Here is a 23,445-nt window from a genome sequence, read left to right as displayed (position 1 = left end):
CAGGTCATCATAAAGCAGGTCATCATAAAGCAGGTCATCATAAAGCAGGTCATCATAAAGCAGGACATCATAAAGCAGGTCATCATAAAGCAGGTCATCATCAAGCAGGACATCATAAAGCAGGACATCATAAAGCAGGACATCATAAAGCAGGACATCATAAAGCAGGACATCATAAAGCAGGTCATCATCAAGCAGGACATCATAAAGCAGGACATCATAAAGCAGGACATCATAAAGCAGGACATCATAAAGCAGGACATCATAAAGCAGGACATCATAAAGCAGGTCATCATAAAGCAGGTCATCATAAAGCAGGACATCATAAAGCAGGTCATCATAAAGCAGGTCATCATAAAGCAGGACATCATAAAGCAGGTCATCATAAAGCAGGTCATCATAAAGCAGGTCATCATAAAGCAGGACATCATAAAGCAGGTCATCATAAAGCAGGTCATCATAAAGCAGGTCATCATAAAGCAGGTCATCATAAAGCAGGTCATCATAAAGCAGGTCATCATAAAGCAGGTCATCATAAAGCAGGTCATCATAAAGCAGGTCATCATAAAGCAGGTCATCATAAAGCAGGTCATCATAAAGCAGGTCATCGTAAAGCAGGTTACAGCAGGTCGTCCTTACAACAGGTTCTCATACAGCAGGTCGTCATACAGCAGGTCGTCATACAGCAGGTCGTCATACAGCAGGTCGTCATACAGCAGGTCGTCATACAGCAGGTCGTCATACAGCAGGTCGTCATACAGCAGGTCGTCATACAGCAGGTCGTCATACAGCAGGTCGTCATACAGCAGGTCGTCATACAGCATGTCATCATACAGCAGGTCGTCATACAGCAGGTCGTCATACAGTTGGTCGCCATACAGCAGGTCGTCATACAGAAGGTCATCGTACAGCTGGTCGCCATACAGCAGGTCGTCAAACAGCAGGTCGTCATACAGCAGGTCGTCATACAGAAGGTCGTCATACAGCAGGTCGTCATACAGCAGGTCGTCATACAGCCGGTCGTCATACAGCATGTCATCATACAGCAGGTCGTCATACAGCAGGTCGTCATACAGTTGGTCGCCATACAGCAGGTCGTCATACAGCAGGTCGTCGTACAGCTGGTCGCCATACAGCAGGTCGTCATACAGCAGGTCGTCATACAGCAGGTCGTCATACAGCAGGTCGTCATACAGAAGGTCGTCATACAGCAGGTCGTCATACAGCAGGTCGTCATACAGCCGGTCGTCATACAGCAGGTCGTCATACAGCAGGTCGTCATACAGCAGGTCGTCATACAGCAGGTCGTCATACAGCAGGTCGTCATACAGCAGGTCGTCATACAGTTGGTCGCCATACAGCAGGTCGTCATACAGCAGGTCATCGTACAGCTGGTCGCCATACAGCAGGTCGTCAAACAGCAGGTCGTCATACAGCAGGTCGTCATACAGAAGGTCGTCATACAGCAGGTCGTCATACAGCAGGTCGTCATACAGCCGGTCGTCATACAGCATGTCATCATACAGCAGGTCGTCATACAGCAGGTCGTCATACAGCAGGTCGTCATACAGCAGGTCGTCATACAGCAGGTCGTCATACAGCAGGTCGTCATACAGCATGTCATCATACAGCAGGTCGTCATACAGCAGTACGTCATACAGCAGGTCGTCATACAGCAGGTCGTCATACAGCAGTACGTCATACAGCAGGTCGTCATACAGCAGGTCGTCATACAGCAGGTCGTCATACAGCAGGTCGTCATACAGCAGGTCGTCATACAGCAGGTCGTCATACAGCAGTACGTCATACAGCAGGTCGTCATACAGCAGTACGTCATACAGCAGGTCGTCATACAGCAGGTCGTCATACAGCAGGTCGTCATACAGCAGGTCGTCATACAGCAGGTCGTTATACAGCAGGTCGTCATAAGTACGTCAAAGCAGGTCAATACAGCATTCAGAGCAGTCATAGCAGGTCTATACATGGTCGTAAACATTCAGAAGACTCAGCGTAAACACAAGACTCAGCGAATGACAAGAAAATCAACATATTTCAACATTTTTAGTTTCTCTTATTTACTTCTTGATGTACCTGTGTGTTTATATACCTCTGTGTTTATATACCTCTGTGTTTATATACCTCTGTGTTTATATACCTCTGTATTTATATACCTCTGTGTTTATATACCTCTGTGTTTATATACCTGTGTGTTTATATTCCTGTGTGTTTATATACCTCTGTGTTTATATACCTCTGTGTTTATATACCTCTGTGTTTATATACCTCTGTGTTTATATACCTCTGTGTTTATATACCTCTGTGTTTATATAACTCTCTGCTTATATACCTCTTTGTTTATATACCTCTGTGTTTATATAACTCTCTGCTTATATACCTCTGTGTTTATATAACTCTGTGCTTATATACCTCTTTGTTTATATACCTCTGTGTTTATATACCTCTGTGTTTATATACCTCTGTGTTTATATACCTCTGTGTTTATATACCTGTGTGTTTATATTCCTGTGTGTTTATATACCTCTGTGTTTATATACCTCTGTGTTTATATAACTCTCTGCTTATATACCTCTTTGTTTATATACCTCTGTGTTTATATAACTCTCTGCTTATATACCTCTTTGTTTATATACCTCTGTGTTTATATAACTCTCTGCTTATATACCTCTGTGTTTATATAACTCTGTGCTTATATACCTCTTTGTTTATATACCTATGTGTTTATATAACTCTGTGTTTATATACCTCTGTGTTTATATACCTCTGTGTTTATATACCTCTGTGTTTATATACCTCTGTGTTTATATACCTCTTTGTTTATATACCTCTGTGTTTATATAACTCTGTGTTTATATACCTCTGTGTTTATATACCTCTGTGTTTATATACCTCTGTGTTTATATACCTCTGTGTTTATATACCTCTGTGTTTATATACCTCTGTGTTTATATACCTCTGTGTTTATATACCTCTGTGTTTATATAACTCTGTGTTTATATACCTCTGTGTTTATATACCTCTGTGTTTATATACCTCTGTGTTTATATACCTCTGTGTTTATATACCTCTGTGTTTATATAACTCTCTGCTTATATACCTCTTTGTTTATATACCTATGTGTTTATATACCTCTGTGTTTATATATTTCTCTGTTTATATACCTCTGTGTTTATATACCTCTGTGTTTATATAACTCTGCTTATATACCTCTTTGTTTATATACCTATGTGTTTATATACCTCTGTGTTTATAAATCTCTGTGTTTATATACCTCTATGTTTATATACCTCTGTGTTTATATACCTCTGTGTTTATATACCTCTGTGTTTATATATCTCTGTGTTTATATAACTATGTGTTTATATACCTCTGTGTTTATATACCTCTGTGTTTATATATCTCTGTGTTTATATACCTCTGTGTTTATATATCTCTGTGTTTATATAACTCTGTGTTTATATACCTCTGTGTTTATATACCTCTGTGTTTATATACCTCTGTGTTTATAAATCTCTGTGTTTATATACCTCTATGTTTATATACCTCTGTGTTTATATACCTCTGTGTTTATATACCTCTGTGTTTATATACCTCTGTGTTTATATATCTCTGTGTTTATATACCTCTGTGTTTATATATCTCTGTGTTTATATAACTCTGTGTTTATATACCTCTGTGTTTATATACCTCTGTGTTTATATACCTCTGTGTTTATAAATCTCTGTGTTTATATACCTCTGTGTTTATATACCTCTGTGTTTATATGCCTCTGTGTTTATATACGTCTGTGTTTATATACGTCTGTGTTTATATACCTCTGTGTTTATTAATCTCTGTGTTTATATACCTCTGTGTTTATAAATCTCTGTGTTTATATAACTCTGTGTTTATATACCTCTGTGTTTATATACCTCTGTGTTTATATTCCTCTGTGTTTATATACCTCTATGTTTATATACCTCTGAGTTTATATGCCTCTGTGTTTATATACGTCTGTGTTTATATACGTCTGTGTTTATATACCTCTGTGTTTATAAATCTCTGTGTTTATATACCTCTGTGTTTAGAAATCTCTGTGTTTATATAACTCTGTGTTTATATTCCTGTGTGTTTATATACCTCTGTTTATTGACCTTTGCTTTTATATATCTCTGTTTTTATATACCTCCGTGTTTATATACCTATGTGTTTATATACCTCTGTGTTTATATACCTCTGTACTCACCTAGTTGTACTCACCTAGTTGAGGTTGCGGGGGTCGAGTCCGAGCTCCTGGCCCCGCCTCTTCACTGATCGCTACTAGGTCACTCTCCCTGAGCCGTGAGCTTTATCATACCTCTGCTTAAAGCTATGTATGGATCCTGCCTCCACTACATCGCTTCCCAAACTATTCCACTTACTGACTACTCTGTGGCTGAAGAAATACTTCCTAACATCCCTGTGATTCATCTGTGTCTTTAGCTTCCAACTGTGTCCCCTTGTTGCTGTGTCCAAACTCTGGAACATCCTGTCTTTGTCCACCTTGTCAATTCCCCTCAGTATTTTGTATGTCGTTATCATGTCCCCCCTATCTCTCCTGTCCTCCAGTGTCGTCAGGTTGATTTCCCTTAACCTCTCCTCGTAGGACATACCTCTTAGCTCTGGGACTAGTCTTGTTGCAAACCTTTGCACTTTCTCTAGTTTCTTTACGTGCTTGGCTAGGTGTGGGTTCCAAACTGGTGCCGCATACTCCAATATGGGCCTAACGTATACGGTGTACAGGGTCCTGAACGATTCCTTATTAAGATGTCGGAATGCTGTTCTGAGGTTTGCTAGGCGCCCATATGCTGCAGCAGTTATTTGGTTGATGTGCGCTTCAGGAGATGTGCCTGGTGTTATACTCACCCCAAGATCTTTTTCCTTGAGTGAGGTTTGTAGTCTCTGACCCCCTAGACTGTACTCCGTCTGCGGCCTGTGTTTATTTACCTCTGTGTTTACATGCCTCTGTGTTTATATACGTCTGTATTTATATACCTCTGTGTTTTTATATATCTGTGTTTATATACCTCTGTTTATAGACCTCTGTTTTTATATATCTCTGTTTTTATATACCTCTGTGTTTATATGCCTTTGTTGGTTTAGAAAGACACGTAAGCAAACACTATAACATATTTAATAAAAAACGTTTCGGTCCTGGGACCTTGATCACTTCTAACATACAGAGGTAGAAAGACATTATATATAGGCGGAGAGTGAGGTGTGACGCACGTGACCTGAGGAATGTCATAAGAACATAAGAATAAACACTGTAGAAGGCCTACTGGCCCATGCGAGGCAGGTCCTTATCAAAACAACCTCTACCTATGATGAGGACGGGTAGACGATGAAATCATGTGACTCCTGTGTTGTTGGGTTGGTGCTGCTTAAGTATCATGTATGCCAATGTTTTTGAAATTTTGTAGTTTCCAGTGTTGCGTTCTATAGTGTCGGTGACGGCGATTAGTGAGGCTTCTAGGCACCGTCGGCGTCTGAGGTCTGGTTCGGTGAGAACGAGTTGTGCCTCATTCCAGTTCATCAAATGCCCCGTGGAGTCTCTGTGGAGGACACAGGCGTACCTTACATTGTCTCTGTTAGAGGCATTTCGATGCTCATTCAGGCGGACTGCAAGATCTCTGCCTGTCTCGCCTACATATTTCTTGGGACAGAACCCACAGGGGATAGTGTAGACGCCTGCTGTAGAAGTTATAGGTGTGGGGCTGCGTTTCGTAGTGAGGTCTTTGATAGATGATGTGTTTATGGTGGAAACGTTGATGTTACTCATAGCAAGTGCCCTGCGAGTATTCGTGGCAACATCGCCACATGGAAGTACTATGAACTGTTTAGGGGGCTGTTCCATTTGTTGAGGATAGCTTGTGCCTTGAGTCTGCAATCTCGGATGAAGAAAGATGGGAACTGAAGACGTGTAAAGGCTTGTGTTATGTAAGTGCATTCTTCTTCTAGAAAACAAGGGCTGGAGATGCGAAGAGCTCTCAAGAAGAAGCCAATGAGGACTCCTCTCTTAGTGCGGGTGTCTTGGTGTGAATAAAAGTGTATAAGATCGTCCTTGTTGGTAGGTTTTCTATACACTTTGAAGAGAAGTTTGTCACTGCCGGGAGATCTGCACAGTAGAACGTCGAGGAAAGGAAGTTTACCATCATTTTCGAGTTCAAGTGTAAACTTTATTGATGGTTCAACTGCATTGATCTTGTTGAGAAGGGCCTGGATATTGAGACGTCTCGGATAGAAAACCAATATATCATCAACGTATCTTAGCCAGGTAACGGTGTTGGGAATGAGGCTGCTGAATTTCTCTGTCTCCAGGTTTTCCATGAAGAGGTTGGCAAGCACAGCACTGAGCGGGCTGCCCATTGCCATCCCAAAGCATTGTTTGTAACAGTTGTCCTGATACTTGAAGAAGTTGAAATTAACACAAAGTTCCACTAGATTGATGAAATCTAAAAGAGGTAAAGGGAGGTCATGGTTTTCAGTGAGCCTCTGTCTCAGAATGTTGATTGCACCGTCAGTAGGAACGTTGGTAAAGAGGGCTGTGACATCGAAGAAAGCCATGCTTTTGTTTTTAACATTCAGGTTGGAAATTCGGGAGAAAAGGGTTACCTGAGTGTTTGAGGTGGGCTTGACTGATGGTGCCCAGAAGCGCTGAAAGGTATTTGGCAAGGTGGCCGGCTAGTCTGTATGGTGCACTCCCTATGCCCGAAGTGATAGGCTTCCTTCGATGTCACAGCCCGCTTTACCAACGTTCCTACTGGCGCTGCAATCAACATTCTGAGACAGAGGCTCACTGAAAACACGACCTCCCTTTACCTCTTCTAGATTTCATCAATCTATGTATACCTTTGTATACCTTGTATACCTTTGTGTATATTTATTTACCTCCACGTTTCTACGCCTCTGTTTATATATCTATATGTCAATATGCATATATACCTTATACACGTACTTGAAATAATAAAGGCTATTATTATTATTATTATTATTATTATTATTATTATTATTATTATTATTATTATTATTATTATTATTATTATTATTGTTATTATTATTATTATTACTGGGTTATCCAGTACTAGTGTACTACAGAAGAAAACAAGTGAGAATGAATTTAAATGTTGTATGACATCAGAAGGTATTTACATGCTTACTGTTCTGTCGGAAAAGATGATCTATGTATGTCAAGGTTGTATGGAGACGAAGTGTCGCTTTATATAAAGATGGATAAAGCTCTGCACAGAGCGATACATGACTTGATAAAGCTCTACACAGAGCAAACTATGACATCATAAAGCTCTACACAGCGAAACGTGACTTGTTGAAGCTCTACACAGAGTGAAACATGACTTGTTAAAGCTCTACACAGCGAAACGTGACTTGTTAAAGCTCTACACAGGGAAACATGACTTGTTAAAGCTCTACACAGAGCGAAACATGACTTGTTAAAGCTCTACGCAAAGCGAAACATGACTTGTTAAAGCTCTACACAGAGCGAAACATGACTTGTTAAAGCTCTACTACAGCGAAACATGACTTGTTAAAGCTCTATACAGAGCGAAACATGACTTGTTAAAGCTCTACGCAAAGCGAAACATGACTTGTTAAAGCTCTACACAGAGCAAAGCATGACTTGTTAAAGCTCTACTACAGCGAAACATGACTTGTTAAAGCTCTACACAGAGCGAAACGTGACTTGTTAAAGCTCTACACAGCGAAACATGACTTGTTAAAGCTCTACACAGAGCGAAACATGACTTGTTAAAGCTCTACACAGCGAAACATGACTTGTTAAAGCTCTACACAGCGAAACATGACTTGTTAAAGCTCTACACAGAGCGAAACATGACTTGTTAAAGCTCTACACAGCGAAACATGACTTGTTAAAGCTCTACACAGAGCGAAACATGACTTGTTAAAACTCTACGCAAAGCGAAACATGACTTGTTAAAGCTCTACACAGCGAAACATGACTCGTTAAAGCTCTACGCAGCGAAACATGACTTGTTAAAGCTCTACACAGCGAAACATGACTCGTTAAAGCTCTACGCAGCGAAACATGACTTGTTAAAGCTCTACACAGAGCGAAACATGACTTCTTAAAGCTCTACACAGCGAAACATGACTTGTTAAAGCTCTACACAGAGCGAAACATGACTTGTTAAAACTCTACACAGCGAAACATGACTTGTTAAAGCTCTACACAGAGCGAAACATGACTTCTTAAAGCTCTACACAGCGAAACATGACTTGTTAAAGCTCTACACAGAGCGAAACATGACTTGTTAAAGCTCTACACAGCGAAACATGACTTGTTAAAGCTCTACACACAGCGAAATACTACCTGATAAACTAAAATAAAAGAAAGGGACTAACAGTAATGGAAAGAACAGAAATAAGAATAAGGGGAACCTAAACGGTATAGGTTGAACCGGGCATAAACAACAGGAGTTTCAGTGCCGCCTACGTAAATAGAACTGTGAATGAAAAAAAAAATCATTAAAATTGTAATAATAGTAAAAAATCAAAAACAACAAAAGCAGCAGTAGCAAAAGTCAAACAAAAGCAACAGTAAGATAGAGATTAGTAACGGTTGTATCATTTGTGCGCGGTATTAACAGGAGCCGCCGTAACAACGGATGGAGCATCCACAACAAATAAGAACTAGAGCAACAGAAGGAATAACAAGAACAGATTTAATAGGAAGAATAGAAGCAACGACAAAAGCAGCAACGGCATAAGTACTATCACAGGAACGACAGCAACAGTATGATAAATAAAAGTATCAACAACAGCATCAGCAGCAATGAAAAAAAAAATACGAGCAGTGACTGAAGTAGCCACAACAGCAAAAACAATAACAACAGTAGCAACAATAGCCATAGCTACAACAAAAAATAACAGTAGCAACAACGACAACGGTAACAACAATAGAAAAAAGACAGTAGCAATAGCAACATTAAAAGCAGTCATAACTTAAACAACAGCAGCAACAACAACAGTGGCAGGAACAACAAAAGAAATAAAACACTAACTCAAATTTCCACCCAACTCTTGTGACTTAATATTCATATCTTGTCCCGAATAATTCTTGTTCTGACTTCTGTTTTATGTACGTGGAGACCAGGGCTCCTCCCAGAGGCTTCCTTTGTACGTGGACACCAGGGCTCCTCCCAGAGGCTTCCTTTGTACGTGGACACCAGGGCTCCTCCCAGAGGCTTCCCTTGTACGTGGAGACCAGGGCTCCTCCCAAAGGCTTCCCTTGTACGTAGAGACCAGGGCTTTTCCCAGAGGCTTCCCATGAACGTGGAGATCAGGGCTCCTCCCAGAGGCTTCCCATGAACGTGGAGACCAGGGCTCCTCCCAGAGGCTTCCCATGTGCGTGGAGATCAGGACTCCTCCCAGAGGCTTCCCATGTACGTGGAGACTAGGGCTCCTCTCAAAGGCTTCCCATGTACGTGGAGACCAGGGCTCCTCCCAGAGGCTTCCCTTGTACGTGGAGACCAGGGCTCCTCCCAGAGGCTTCCCTTGTACGCGGAGACCAGGGCTTCTCTCAGAGGCTTCCCATGTACGTGGAGACCAGGGCTCCTCCCAGAGGCTTCCCTTGTACGTGGAGACCAGGGTTCCTCCCAGAGTCTTCCCATTTACGTGGAGATCAGAGCTCCTCCCAGAGGTTTCCCATGTACGTGGAGACCAGGGCTCTTCCCAGAGGCTTCCCTTGTACGTGGAGACCAGGGCTCCTCCCAGAGGCTTCCCTTGTACGTGGAGACCAGGGCTCTCTCAGAGGCTTCCCTTGTACGTGGAGACCAGAGCTCCTCCCAGAGGCTTCCCTTGTACGTGGAGACCAGGGCTCTCCCAGAGGCTTCCCTTGTACGTGGAGACCAGGGCTCCTCCCAGAGGCTTCCCTTGTACGTGGAGACCAGGGCTCCTTCCAGAGGCTTCCCTTGTACGTGGAGACCAGGGCTCCTCCCAGAGGCTTCCCTTGTACGTGGAGACCAGGGCTCCTCCCAGAGGCTTCTCTTGTACGTGGAGACCAGGGCTCTCCCAGAGGCTTCCCTTGTACGTGGAGACCAGGGCTCCTCCCAAAGGCTTCCCTTGTACGTGGAGACCAGGGCTCCTCCCAGAGGCTTCCTTTGTACGTGGAGACTAGGGCTCCTCCTAGAGGCTTCCCATGTGCGTGGAGATCAGGACTCCTCCCAGAGGCTTCCCCATGTACGTGGAGACCAGGGCTCCTCTCAAAGGCTTCCCATGTACGTGAAGACCAGGGCTCCTCCCAGAGGTTTCCCTTGTACGTGGAGACCAGAGCTCTTCCCAGAGGTTTCCTATGTACGTGGAGACCAGGGCTCCTCCCATAGGCTTCCCATGTACGTGGAGATCAGAGCTCCTCCCAGAGGTTTCTCTTGTACGTGGAGACCAGGGTTTCTCCCAGAGGCTTCCCACGTACGTGGAGACCAGGGCTTTTCCCGGAGGCTTCCCATGTACGTGGAGACCAGAGCTCCTCTCAAATGCTTCCCATGTACGTGGAGACCAAGGCTCCAACAAGAGGCTTCCCTTGTACGTGGAGATCAGGGCTCCTCCCTGAGGCGTCTCATGTACGTGGAGACCAGAACTCCTCTCAAATGCTTCCCATGTACGTGGAGACCAAGGCTCCAACAAGAGGCTTCCCTTGTACGTGGAGATCAGGGCTCCTCCCTGAGGCTTTCCTTGTACGTGGAGACCAGGGTTCCTCCCAGAGGTTTCCCATGTACGTGGAGAACAGGGCTCCTCTCAGAGGCTTCCCTTGTACATGGAGACCAGGGCTCCTCCCAGAGGCTTCCCATGTACGTGGAGACCAGGGCTCCTCTCAAAGGCTTCCCATGTACATGGAGACCAGGGCTTCTCTCAGAGGCTTCCCATGCACGTGGAGACCAGGGCTCCTCCCAGAGGCTTCCCTTGAATGTGGAGACCAGGGCTCCTCCTAGAGGCTTCCCTTGAACGTGTAGGCCAGAATTCCTCGCAGCGGCTTCCCTTGTACGTGAAGACCAGAGCTCCTCCTAGAGGCTTCCCTTTCACATGGATACCAGGGCTCCTCCCAGAGGTTCCCCTTTCACGTGAACACCAAGGCTCCTCCCAGAGGCTTCCCTCTCACATGGAGACCAGGGCTCCTCCCAGAGGCTTCCCTTTCACATGGAGACCAGGGCTTCTCCCAGAGGCTTCCCTTGAACGTGGAGACCAGAGCTCCTCCTAGAGGCTTCCCATGTACGTGAAGACCAGAGCTATTCCCACGGCTTCCCTTGTACGTTGAGATCAGGGCTCCTCCCAGAGGTTTCCCTTGCACTTGGAGACCAGGGGCTCCTCCCGGAGGCTTCCCTCCTCCCAGAGGCTTCCTTTGTACGAGGAGACCAGAGCTCCTCCCAAAGGCTTCCCTTGCACATGGAGACTAGAGCGCTTTCCGTAGGCTTCCCTTGTACGTGGAGACCAAAGATTCTTCCACAGGCTTTCTTTCTACGTGGAAAATTAAGCTCCTTCTAGAGGCTTTCCTTGTACGTGAAAACCAAAGCTCCTCCCAGGAGCTTTCCTTGTAAGTGGAGACCAGAGCTGCTTCCAGAAGTTCCTAATGAACATAGACACCAAAAATCCTTTTACCAGAGGTGCCTCCTGTTACTATAAAGTGATATCACAATAATATCAACTTTAATTTTATTGAATTTCAACGTGGGAGGAATGTAGAATGAAGGGAGAGAAGGGAAGAGAGGAGGAGATTAATATAATGTTTGAGGCAGCAAAAGGGTATCTTAGAAACACGAGCTGTGTGGTAAGAAAGAACGTTAGGAGAGACATAGAAAGATGAGATCGAGGGTAAGAAGAGACATAGAAAGATGAGAGAGTGGTGAACGGTGCGCAAGAGAAGTGGTAATATTTGCATTACAACTTTTAATTTAATCGTGAATTACGCTTTTACAAAAAGATACAAAAAAAAAAATTACGAATTTTGTCAACAGAATGAGTGTTTCCCTTCTTGCACAAAGGGATTACTGGACAGTAAAACGTGGCTTCAAGCGAAGGTACGGCCATTAAACCCAGTTCATCTTCTTAAGTTAAACTGGGTATTTTATCGTGCTTCAAACTTCTCGGTAAAGTGACCGTGACAATGAAATGTAAATGTCAGTATGTATTACGGTGTGGTGCTCCCTCAGTCGTCTCTGTGGCTCTCAGTATTGCGGTGTGGTGCTCCCTCAGTCATCTCTGTGGCTCTCAGTATTGCGGTGTGGTGCTCCCTCAGTCATCTCTGTGGCTCTCAGTATTGCGGTGTGGTGCTCCCTCAGTCATCTCTGTGGCTCTCAGTATTACGGTGTGGTGCTCCCTCAGTCATCTCTGTGGCTCTCAGTATTACGGTGTGGTGCTCCCTCAGTCATCTCTGTGGCTCTCAGTATTACGGCGTGGTGCTCCCTCAGTCATCTCTGTGGCTCTCAGTATTACGGTGTGGTGCTCCCTCAGCCATCTCTGTGGCTCTCAGTATTCTGACACGCCTGGATACATAGTCACTTCTTTCTGTATACTTATTGACAGTAATTTGTGTTATAACTGATTAACTAAAATGTTAATCTAACATAACTTACGTGAGATACGCAAAAATTCGGATTCAAAATATTAAAAAGAACGTTGGTTTTAGGACAGATCGTTAATGCAGGCAATAAAACAGTCTGATTTGTTGCTCCACAGCATCGTAACTCCGAGCACCAGTGGAACATGCAAAAATATGTGTAGTTCCAATATACCGGTGGTATATTTTTTGTTCAGTTACTAAGCCATAACAAACTGAAATTAGTTATTGCTAATGTGCCAATACAGTACTGATGAGCGGTTTAGCGCTTTCTTTGATAATAATTATAATAATAATAATAATAATAATAATAATAATAATAATAATAATAATAATAATAATACTGATGAGCGTACCCAGCCTTGTGTTTGCTGTCTTCAGTACAGATCAAGTGGAATAAGAAGTAGGTGGTACAACACAAAGTTAAGGAAGTCCTGTATTTATACACTGTTTCATTCTAGAAATAAGGGACTCAACTGCATTGGTGTCTTTTTCACTAACTGTCGGCATATTTCCATTATTTACACCCGAAATATAAAGTAATATTAGCTTCATTTGGCTGGCTTCCTGTGAAGCAGCTGGACATGTAGGAATATGCATATTTTTCACGATATTAACTTAATCAAATTTTGATCGCAATATTTTCTCTGTAAAGTAAATTCGGCGTGTAAATCACACGCTTGAGCGAGGCTGATGCCTCGCTCAAATTAGGAGTACAAATTAGGAGTTTAAAAACTCGCTTGCTATAGGTTCAATCCTCACCCATTCCGTGGTTTCTAAGGGATAACTATTATATGATAACAAGAAAAAGAAAGGAAATTCGTATTGAGCTTATATCAGAGCATTAACATTATTTTAATGCTCTTGAGGCGAACGCATGGGATTTCCAGGTCTCTTATATCGTGCCTGGGCCTTAATGTTATGGATAATGCCTCCTACTTCACCTCCTTCTCTTCCTGCTCCGCTTATTCCTCTTCCTACTGGCCCCAGTCTGTGATCCTCACATATCTGATAAATCTCACAGATATTTTTCTCTTCTGTCTCATTCTCGTGCTAGTAGCTAGCTGAGACTGAAGACTGGTCCAACTTTTCGTGCTAGTAGCTAGCTAGGACTGAAAAGTGGTTCACCCAGCTCCTCGTGCTAGTAGCTAGCTAGACCTGAAGACTGGTTTACCCAGCTCCTCGTGCTAGTAGCTAGCTAGGACTGAAGACTGGTTCACCCAGCTCCTCGTGCTAATAGCTAGCTGGGACTGAAGACTGGTCCAACTTTTCGTGCTAGTAGCTAGCTAGGACTGAAAAGTGGTTCACCCAACTCCTCGTGCTAGTAGCTAGCTAGACCTGAAGACTGGTTTACCCAGCTCCTCGTGCTAGTAGCTAGCTAGGACTGAAGACTGGTTCACCCAGCTCCTCGTGCTAATAACTAGCTGGGACTGAAGACTGGTCCAACTTTTCGTGCTAGTAGCTAGCTAGGACTGAAAAGTGGTTCACCCAGCTCCTCGTGCTAGTAGCTAGCTAGACCTGAAGACTGGTTTACCCAGCTCCTCGTGCTAGTAGCTAGCTAGGACTGAAGACTGGTTCACCCAGCTCCTCGTGCTAATAACTAGCTGGGACTGAAGACTGGTCCAACTTTTCGTGCTAGTAGCTAGCTAGGACTGAAAAGTGGTTCACCCAGCTCCTCGTGCTAGTAGCTAGCTAGACCTGAAGACTGGTTTACCCAGCTCCTCGTGCTAGTAGCTAGCTAGGACTGAAGACTGGTTCACCCAGGTCCTCGTGTTAGTAGCTAGCTAGAGCTGAAGACTGGTTCACCCAGCTCCTCGTGCTAGTAGCTAGCTAGAGCTGAAGACTGGTTCACCCAGCTCCTCGCGCTAGTAGCTAGCTAGGACTGAAGACTGGTTCACCCAGCTCCTCGTGCTAGTAGCTAGCTAGGACTGAAGACTGGTTCACCCAGCTCCTCGTGCTAGTAGCTAGCTAGAGCTGAAGACTGGTTCACCCAGCTCCTCGTGCTAGTAGCTAGCTAGGACTGAAGACTGGTTCACCCAGCTCATCGCGCTAGTAGCTAGCTAGGACTGAAGACTGGTTCACCCAGCTCCTCGTGCTAGTAGCTAGCTAGGACTGAAGACTGGTTCACCCAGCTCCTCGTGCTAGTAGCTAGCTAGAGCTGAAGGCTGGTTTACCCAGCTCCTCGTGCTAGTAGCTAGCTAGGACTGAAGACTGGTTCACCCAGCTCCTCGTGCTAGTAGCTAGCTAGGACTGAAGACTGGTTCACCCAGCTCCTCGTGCTAGTAGCTAGCTAGGACTGAAGACTGGTTCACCCAGCTCCTCGTGCTAGTAGCTAGCTTGGACTGAAGACTGGTTCACCCAGCTCCTCGTGCTACTAGCTAGCTAGGACTGAAGACTGGTTCACCCAGCTCCTCGTGCTAGTAGCTCGCTAGAGCTGAAAACTGGTTTACCCAGCTCCTCGTGCTAGTAGCTAGCTACGACTGAAGACTGGTTCACCCAGCTCCTCGTGCTAGTAGCTAGCTAGAACTGAAGACTGGTTCACCCAGCTCCTCGTGCTAGTAGCTAGCAAGGACTGAAGACTGGTTCACCCAGCTCCTCGTGCTAGTAGCTAGCTAGGACTGAAGACTGGTTCACCCAGCTCCTCGTGCTAGTAGATAGCTAGGACTGAAGACTGGTTCACCCAGCTCCTCGTGCTAATAGCTAGCTGGGACAGAAGACTAGTCCAACTTTTCGTGCTAGTAGCTAGCTAGGACTGAAAAGTGGTTCACCCAGCTCATCGCGCTAGTAGCTAGCTAGGACTGAAGACTGGTTCATCCAGCTACTCGTGCTAGTAGCTAGCTAGGACTGAAGACTGGTTCACCCAGCTCCTCGTGCTAGTAGCTAGCTAGGACTGAAGACTGGTTCACCCAGCTCCTCGTGCTAATAGCTAGTTGGGACTGAAGACTGGTCCAACTTTTCGTGATAGTACCTAGCTAGGACTGAAAAGTGGTTCACCCAGCTCATCGCGCTAGTAGCTAGCTAGGACTGAAGACTGGTTCACCCAGCTCCTCGTGCTAGTAGCTAGCTAGGACTGAAGACTGGTTCACCCAGCTCCTCGTGCTAGTAGCTAGCTAGGACTGAAGACTGGTTCACCCAGCTCCTCGTGCTAGTAGCTAGCTAGGACTGAAGACTGGTTCACCCAGGTCCTCGTGCTAGTAGCTAGCTAGGACTGAAGACTGGTTCACCCAGGTCCTCGTGCTGGTAGCTAGCTGAGACTGAAGACTGGTTCACCCAGCTCCTCGTGCTAGTAGCTAGCTGAGACTGAAGACTGGTTCACCCAGCTCCTCGTGCTAGTAGCTAGCTAGGACTGAAGACTGGTTCACCCAGCTCCTCGTGCTAGTTGCTAGCTAGGACTGAAGACTGCTTCACCCAGGTCCTCGTGCTAGTAGCTAGCTAGGACTGAAGACTGATTCACCAAGCTCCTCGTGCTAGTAGCAAGCTAGGACTGAAGACTGGTTCACCCAGCTCCTCGTGCTAGTAGCTAGCTAGGTCTGATGACTGGTTCACCCAGCTCCTCGTGCTAGTAGCTAGCTAGGACTGAAGACTGGTTCACCCAGCTCCTCGTGCTACTAGCTAGCTAGGACTGAAGACTGGTTCACCCAGCTCCTCGTGCTAGTAGCTAGCTAGGACTGAAGACTGGTTCACCCAGCTCCTCGTGCTAGTAGCTAGCTAGGACTGAAGACTGGTTCACCCAGCTCCTCGTGCTACTAGCTAGCTAGGACTGAAGACTGGTTCACCCAGCTCCTCGTGTTAGTAGCTAGCTAGGACTGAAGACTGATTCACCCAGATCCTCGTGCTAGTAGCTAACTAGGACTGAAGACTGGTTCACCAAGCTCCTCGTGCTAGTAGCTAGCTAGGACTGATGACTGGTTCACCCAGCTCCTCATGCTAGTAGCTAGCTAGGACTGAAGACTGGTTCACCCAGCTCCTCGTGCTAGTAGCTAGCTAGGACTGAAGACTGATTCACCCAGATCCTCGTGCTAGTAGCTAGCTAGGACTGAAGACTGGTTCACCAAGCTCCTCGTGCTAGTAGCTAGCTAGGACTGAAGACTGGTTCACCCAGCTCCTCATGCTAGTAGCTAGCTAGGACTGAAGACTGATTCACCCAGCTCCTCGTGCTAGTAGCTAGCTAGGACTGAAGACTGGTTCACCCAGATCCTCATGCTAGTAGCTAGCTAGGACTGAAGACTGATTCACCCAGCTCCTCGTGCTAGTAGCTAGCTAGGGCTGAAGACTGGTTCACCCAGCTCCTCGTGCTAGTAGCTAGCTAGGACTGAAGACTGGTTCACCCAGCTCCTCATGCTAGTAGCTAGCTAGGACTGAAGACTGGTTCACCCAGCTCGTCGTGCTAGTAGCTAGCTAGGACTGAAGACTGGTTCACCCAGATCCTCATGCTAGTAGCTAGCTAGGACTGAAGACTGGTTCACCTAGATCCTCATGCTAGTAGCTAGCTAGGACTGAAGACTGGTTCACCCAGATCCTCATGCTAGTAGCTAGCTAGGACTGAAGACTGGTTCACCCAGATCCTCATGCTAGTAGCTAGCTAGGACTGAAGACTGCTTCACCCAGATCCTCATGCTAGTAGCTAGCTAGGACTGAAGACTGGTTCACCCAGCTCCTCGTGCTAGTAGCTAGCTGGGACTGAAGACTGGTTTACCCAGCTCCTCGTGCTAGTAGCTAGCTAGGACTGAAGACTGGTTCACCCAGCTCCTCGTGCTAGTAGCTAGCTAGGACTGAAGACTGGTTTACCCAGCTCCTCGTGCTAGTAGCTAGCTAGAACTGAAGACTGGTTCACCCAGATCCTCATGCTAGTAGCTAGCTAGGACTGAAGACTGGTTCACCCAGATCCTCATGCTAGTAGCTAGCTAGGACTGAAGACTGGTTCACCCAGCTCCTCGTGCTAGTAGCTAGCTAGGACTGAAGACTGGTTCACCCAGCTCCTCGTGCTAGTAGCTAGCTAGGACTGAAGACTGGTTCACCCAGCTCCTCGTGCTAGTAGCTAGCTAGGACTGAAGACTGGTTTACCCAGCTCCTCGTGCTAGTAGCTAGCTAGGACTGAAGACTGGTTCACCCAGATCCTCATGCTAGTAGCTAGCTAGGACTGAAGACTGGTTCACCCAGATCCTCATGCTAGTAGCTAGCTAGGACTGAAGACTGGTTCACCCAGCTCCTCGTGCTAGTAGCTAGCTAGGACTGAAGACTGGTTCACCCAGCTCCACGTGCTAGTAGCTAGCTAGGACTGAAGACTGGTTCACCCAGCTCCTCGTGCTAGTAGCTAGCTAGGACTGAAGACTGGTTTACCCAGATCCTCATGCTAGTAGCTAGCTAGGACTGAAGACTGGTTCACCCAGATCCTCATGCTAGTAGCTAGCTAGGACTGGAGACTGGTTCACCCAGCTCCTCGTGCTAGTAGCTAGCTAGGACTGAAGACTGGTTCACCAAGCTCCTCGTGCTAGTAGCTAGCTCGGACTGAAGACTGGTTCACCCAGCTCCTCGTGCTAGTAGCTAGCTAGGACTGAAGACTGGTTCACCCAGCTCCTCGTGCTAGTAGCTAGCTAGGACTGAAGACTGGTTCACCCAGCTCCTCGTGCTAGTAGCTAGCTAGGACTGAAGACTGGTTCACCCAGCTCCTCGTGCTAGTAGCTAGCTAGGACTGAAGACTGGTTCACCCAGCTCCTCGTGCTAGTAGCTAGCTAGGACTGAAGACTGGTTCACCCAGCTCCTCGTGCTAGTAGCTAGCTAGGACTGAAGACTGGTTCACCCAGCTCCTCGTGCTAGTAGCTAGCTAGGACTGAAGACTGGTTCACCCAGCTCCTCGTGCTAGTAGCTAGCTAGGACTGAAGACTGGTTCACCCAGCTCCTCGTGCTAGTAGCTAGCTAGGACTGAAGACTGGTTCACCCAGCTCCTCGTGCTAGTAGCTAGCTAGGACTGAAGACTGGTTCACCCAGCTGCTGCGTTTATTTAAGGCTTCAACTTCTAAGGATTTGAACATCATATCTGACATTTCTGAGAAATAATAATACATTTAATATTTTTACTGTTAGAAGGGATCATGAGGTCACGCAGCCGAAGTAATGTAGCTGAGGCATTATTGATTATTACATATTTTCTGACTGTTCAAAGAAACATTTACAGTTATTATTTTATTTATTTATTTTTATTTACAGTCTTGTCAGTCAGGGTACTTATGACAGTAGTATTTTCTGATTATCAGTCTACATTATCATTCTATCAGTCCACTTCAGGGTGACCACGGACAATGGTCAACAGATAAATCATTTAAGATATTTCTTGAAAATCCAGTTAAAAATACGTTTATAAGTTCAATTAAAAGTTGGTCTTAAACTGCTGTGTGAATACCACCCTCGGCAAGGCTAGGACTGTGCAGTTCAATCAGTTAAGACGACGCAACCCTAGTGGAGTCAAATCCTCTCCAAGGAGAAGTGGGTAGGCCATGCATATATGCATATATATACACGTATGCATTGAGACATGTATACGTTTAGATTGCAACTTAGAAGAGCGCCGGGAAGAGGTATGCCTGAGTTGTGACCAAAATGAAATCTTTTGCACGAAAGTAGGCGAGGCGGCGTTATCACAAGACGTGGATGTCAGAGAGAGATAATTGCAACCGTGATGTACGCGGCTCAGTGTAAATCAGACAAGAACTCAACCTTAGTAGCAGGCAGAGGGGCGGAGTCTGACATTTCTTCCTTTATCTCTGCTATGCAAGAGACTGGCACAGCAAGAGGGGGAAGACCAGGATCCTCATGAGGCACAGACACATGCTATCATGAGGCAACTTCTGCTGTAGTGACGAACTCGCAACATGAAGGACCTGAAGCAGCGAGCTGGGAGGCTTGTGGACCAACACCATGGTGCTCGTAAACTAAAATAGACCTCCAGCTTTATTGTGTAATAAGAAATATAGCGTGAGTGAATACTAAGTAAAAATAGTCTGAGGCTGAAGAAAGTGTAAGTGAGAATGTAGCTCGATAGTAAAAGTAGTGTCAGAATGATTGTAGTGTGAGAGTGGTTGCAAGGGTCGATTAACAGCTCCTGGCTGTGTGTGTGTGTGTTAAAGAGAGAGAGAGAAAGAGAGAGAGAGAGAGAGAGAGAGAGAGAGAGAGAGAGAGAGATAGAGAGAGAGAGAGAGAGAGAGAGAGGATGAAGGAAATAAGAAAGGCAAACAACTCCTCTTGAAGGAAAATGTTCAGCTGAAAACTCTTACACTGTATTTTGCAAACTTTTCACTATTTCCTTTCTGAATTCCTTATTTTTTGTAGAGATATAAATACCAAGTTGAATCCCTCAGAACTGTACTCTGGCTAATATCTTGATAGACACTAAAGGACTCAACATATTCCTGGAGGTGGGTGATTGTGGCGTCGTCCCAGAAAATAGTTTTGGATTCGTTTCCTCGTTAAAGAAAACTCTCAGATAACAAGTCTGCAGAGAAAATAACAAGGGATATCCTTTGTTACTGGTGGAGGCTGTACTTAAGTGCTCTCTCTCTCTCTCTCTCTCTCTCTCTCTCTCTCTCTCTCTCTCACACACACACACACACACACACACAACAGACTTTGATAATGTCACCAGGAAGATTTCTGGAGTAAGAAAATTTCTAGGGAACGAAATTTTATTTTAGGGTAGGAAGAATTTCTGGGGCCTTGTGAGGTGATGAAAGTCTCTTATCTCTTGAGAGATGATGAAAGTCTCTTATCTCTTGAGAGATGATGAAAGTCTCTTATCTCTTGAGAGATGATAAAAGTCTCTTATCTCTTGAGAGATGATGAAAGTCTCTTATCTGTTGAGAGATGATGAAAGTCTCTTATCTCTTGAGAGGTGATGAAAGTCTCTTATCTGTTGAGAGATGATGAAAGTCTCTTATCTCTTGAGAGATGATGAAATACTTTAGTCATCTACCTTGACAGGTGATGATAACGACATAAAATACTGCGAGGAATCGGCAAGGTGGACAGAGAAAGGATGTTCCAGAGATGAGGCACAGCAACTAGGGGTCACAATTGGAAGTTGAAGACTCAGATGAGTCACAGGGATGTTAGGAAGTACATGTATAGAGTTGTCAGGAAGTGGAATAGTGGTGTAGTGGAGGCAGGATCCCTACATAGCTTAAAGAAGAGGTATGATAAAGCTCACGGAGCAGGGAGAGTGACCTAGTAGCAACCAGTGAAGAGGCGTGGCCAAGAACTGTGACTCGACCCTTGCAAGCACAACTACGTGAGTACAGTTAGGTGAGTACATCATGTGGCGTGTTGGCAAGTGATGAAATACTCTCATATCTTGACCGGTAGTGAAATCATCGTCTTAATAAGTGATTATTACTGTTAATGAATTCATTAAGGAAACTCTAAAGTCTTGACATCCGATAAAATCTTCATTTTTACACAGGTGGAAAATCTGATCCCTAAATAATGAGAAATAAAGATTTCTCGTGTTGACAGGAAGTGAAAATATCGAATATCTAAGCAGAGGTTCAACTTTTTTTTTCCTTGTATTGACAGGTGGTCAAGATGCTGGCGGTGGTAGTGGCCATCTTTGCTACGCTGTGGTTGCCCTACCGTACACTGCTCGTCTATAACTCACTGCTCGCTATGTTTGGCTACACCACCTATAAGGACCTCTGGTATCTTCTCTTCGCCAAGACCTGCATTTTTATCAACAGGTAAGTGATAAACTGACTGTGATAACTCTTATCAAGAGTGTTAAACAGGAAAGATGTTTAAATTATCTGGATACATCTTTATAACAAACTACTGATTTATATATTCAGTATGACTGCTGTGTTTATTCTATACAAGTTAATTTATCAAGAGGGATGTAATATTTCTAAGAAATTTATGTACTTGGCTTTATTAACCCATATAAATCTATCTATCTATCTACCTATCTATATATATATATATATATATATATATATATATATATATATATATATATATATATATATATATATATATATATATATATGTATATATAAGAGGATTTCCCATTGCCATACCAAACTTCTGAGTGTAAAACTTATCATTAAATAGATAATTCCTACTATCATTAAATGTATTAAACTTTGCATTGTTGATGCAAAATTTGTATTTAATGATAAGTTTTACACTCAGAAGTTTGGTATGGCAATGGGAAATCCTCTTTCACCTGGAAATCCTCTTTCACCTGTTCTTAGTAACTTATACATGAAATTTTTTGAAACAAGGTTGCTTAACACAATCCTCCCTAATAGAGCTAAATGGTTCAGATGTGTTGATGATATTTTGTGTCTTATGCCCAAGAATGTAGATATACACCATTTCCTTGGCAAATTAAATAGCTTAGCCCATTCTATAAACTTTTCTGTTGAGTTTGAAGAAAATAACTCATTGCCTTTTCTAGATGTTTTAATTATTAAGGATAATAATGAATTCAAATTTAAAATTTACAGAAAACCTACAAATAACTGTTCCTATGTCCACTATTATTCTTTACGTCAAGATAGAGTTAAACTGTCTGTTTTCTCATCAATGTTTTTGAGAGCTTTACGTATTTGTAGTCCAGAGTTCATAGATGAGGAAATATCCAAAATTTATGAAATAGCTAATGATTTGAAATACCCAAGAAACGTAATTGATAAATCTTTTAAAATTGCTAGAAATACTTTTTACAATCCAAAAAGGGACAACCAACCTTATTCAACTAAAAATATGTTGGTTCTCCCTTACCCTGAAAACTTGGTTGACATGCCTTCTCTTCTTAAGACTTTTAATATCAAAGTTGTATTTAAAAATCTTGATACAGTAAAAAAAAACTTTTGATAAAGAATTCCCCCCAAAATGCTGATGGATGTGTCTATAAGATTCCTTGTAAAATTTGCGATAAAGTTTATTACGGTCAAACTGGTAAAAGTCTCTAACTAAAATTAAAACAACGTAAATATAGCATTAGAACTGGACAAGATTCCAATGCTCTATTTATTCATGTGAGAGATTTTAACCATCCAATTGATTTTCAAAAAGTTGAGAAAGTTGTATCAAGCAAGTCCATGGTCGACTGGAATATAATTGAATCTTGTTTCACAAAAAGCAGTTTTGACATTAATATGAATATTTCCTTTGGTTTATGTAAGTTAGATCTATTTATAATTATTAGAATTTAGGAAGAATTTAATAATACATTGGACAAATAATAAATTTTGAAATTCTTATTTCTTGGGTATAATAGTTTGTTCGTGGGTTGTGTGAAGGACCTGTTTATTTGGGCCAGCGGACCTTCTGCAGTGTTCTCTTCCTTATGAGTCGCGCATCAGGTGTTGCTTTGTTGTGGGATGTGATAGTGAGGTGTGGTCTAGACCCTTTATATGCCTTCCTTTGATGCATTACTTTTATTGTTCCTTAATAATATGAGTAGTCACGAAGGCGCTTGAAATTTCTATATTCTTTCACAATGGTTGTTTTCCATATTCTGAAATCACCTGTTTACTGTGATCTTATTGCATATATACATATATATATATATATATATATATATATATATATATATATATATATATATATATATATATATATATATATATATATATATATATATATATATATATATATATATATATATATATATATATATATATATATATATATATACATATATATATATATATATATATATATATATATATATATATATATATATATATATATATATATACATATATATATATATATATATATATATATATATATATATATATATATATATATATATATATATATAT

The 23,445-nt window shown here is 43.3% G+C and overlaps 1 protein-coding gene across 1 annotated transcript in view; it reads left to right on the top strand.

Annotated features, from left to right (window-relative positions):
* The window catches only part of LOC128700599 (thyrotropin-releasing hormone receptor), an 87,359-nt gene that overhangs the window by 52,788 nt on the left and 11,126 nt on the right, over positions 1–23,445 (top strand). Inside the window, exon 2 of the mRNA XM_070098975.1 lies at positions 21,191–21,351. Within this exon, the coding sequence (XP_069955076.1) occupies positions 21,191–21,351 (161 nt within the window). The remainder of the gene's footprint in view (positions 1–21,190; positions 21,352–23,445) is intronic.

This window comes from Cherax quadricarinatus, chromosome 65, assembly GCF_038502225.1.
Source record: "Cherax quadricarinatus isolate ZL_2023a chromosome 65, ASM3850222v1, whole genome shotgun sequence".
In the NCBI taxonomy this organism is placed as follows: domain Eukaryota; kingdom Metazoa; phylum Arthropoda; class Malacostraca; order Decapoda; family Parastacidae; genus Cherax; species Cherax quadricarinatus.
This window is presented reverse-complemented; position numbering and strand designations above follow the sequence as displayed.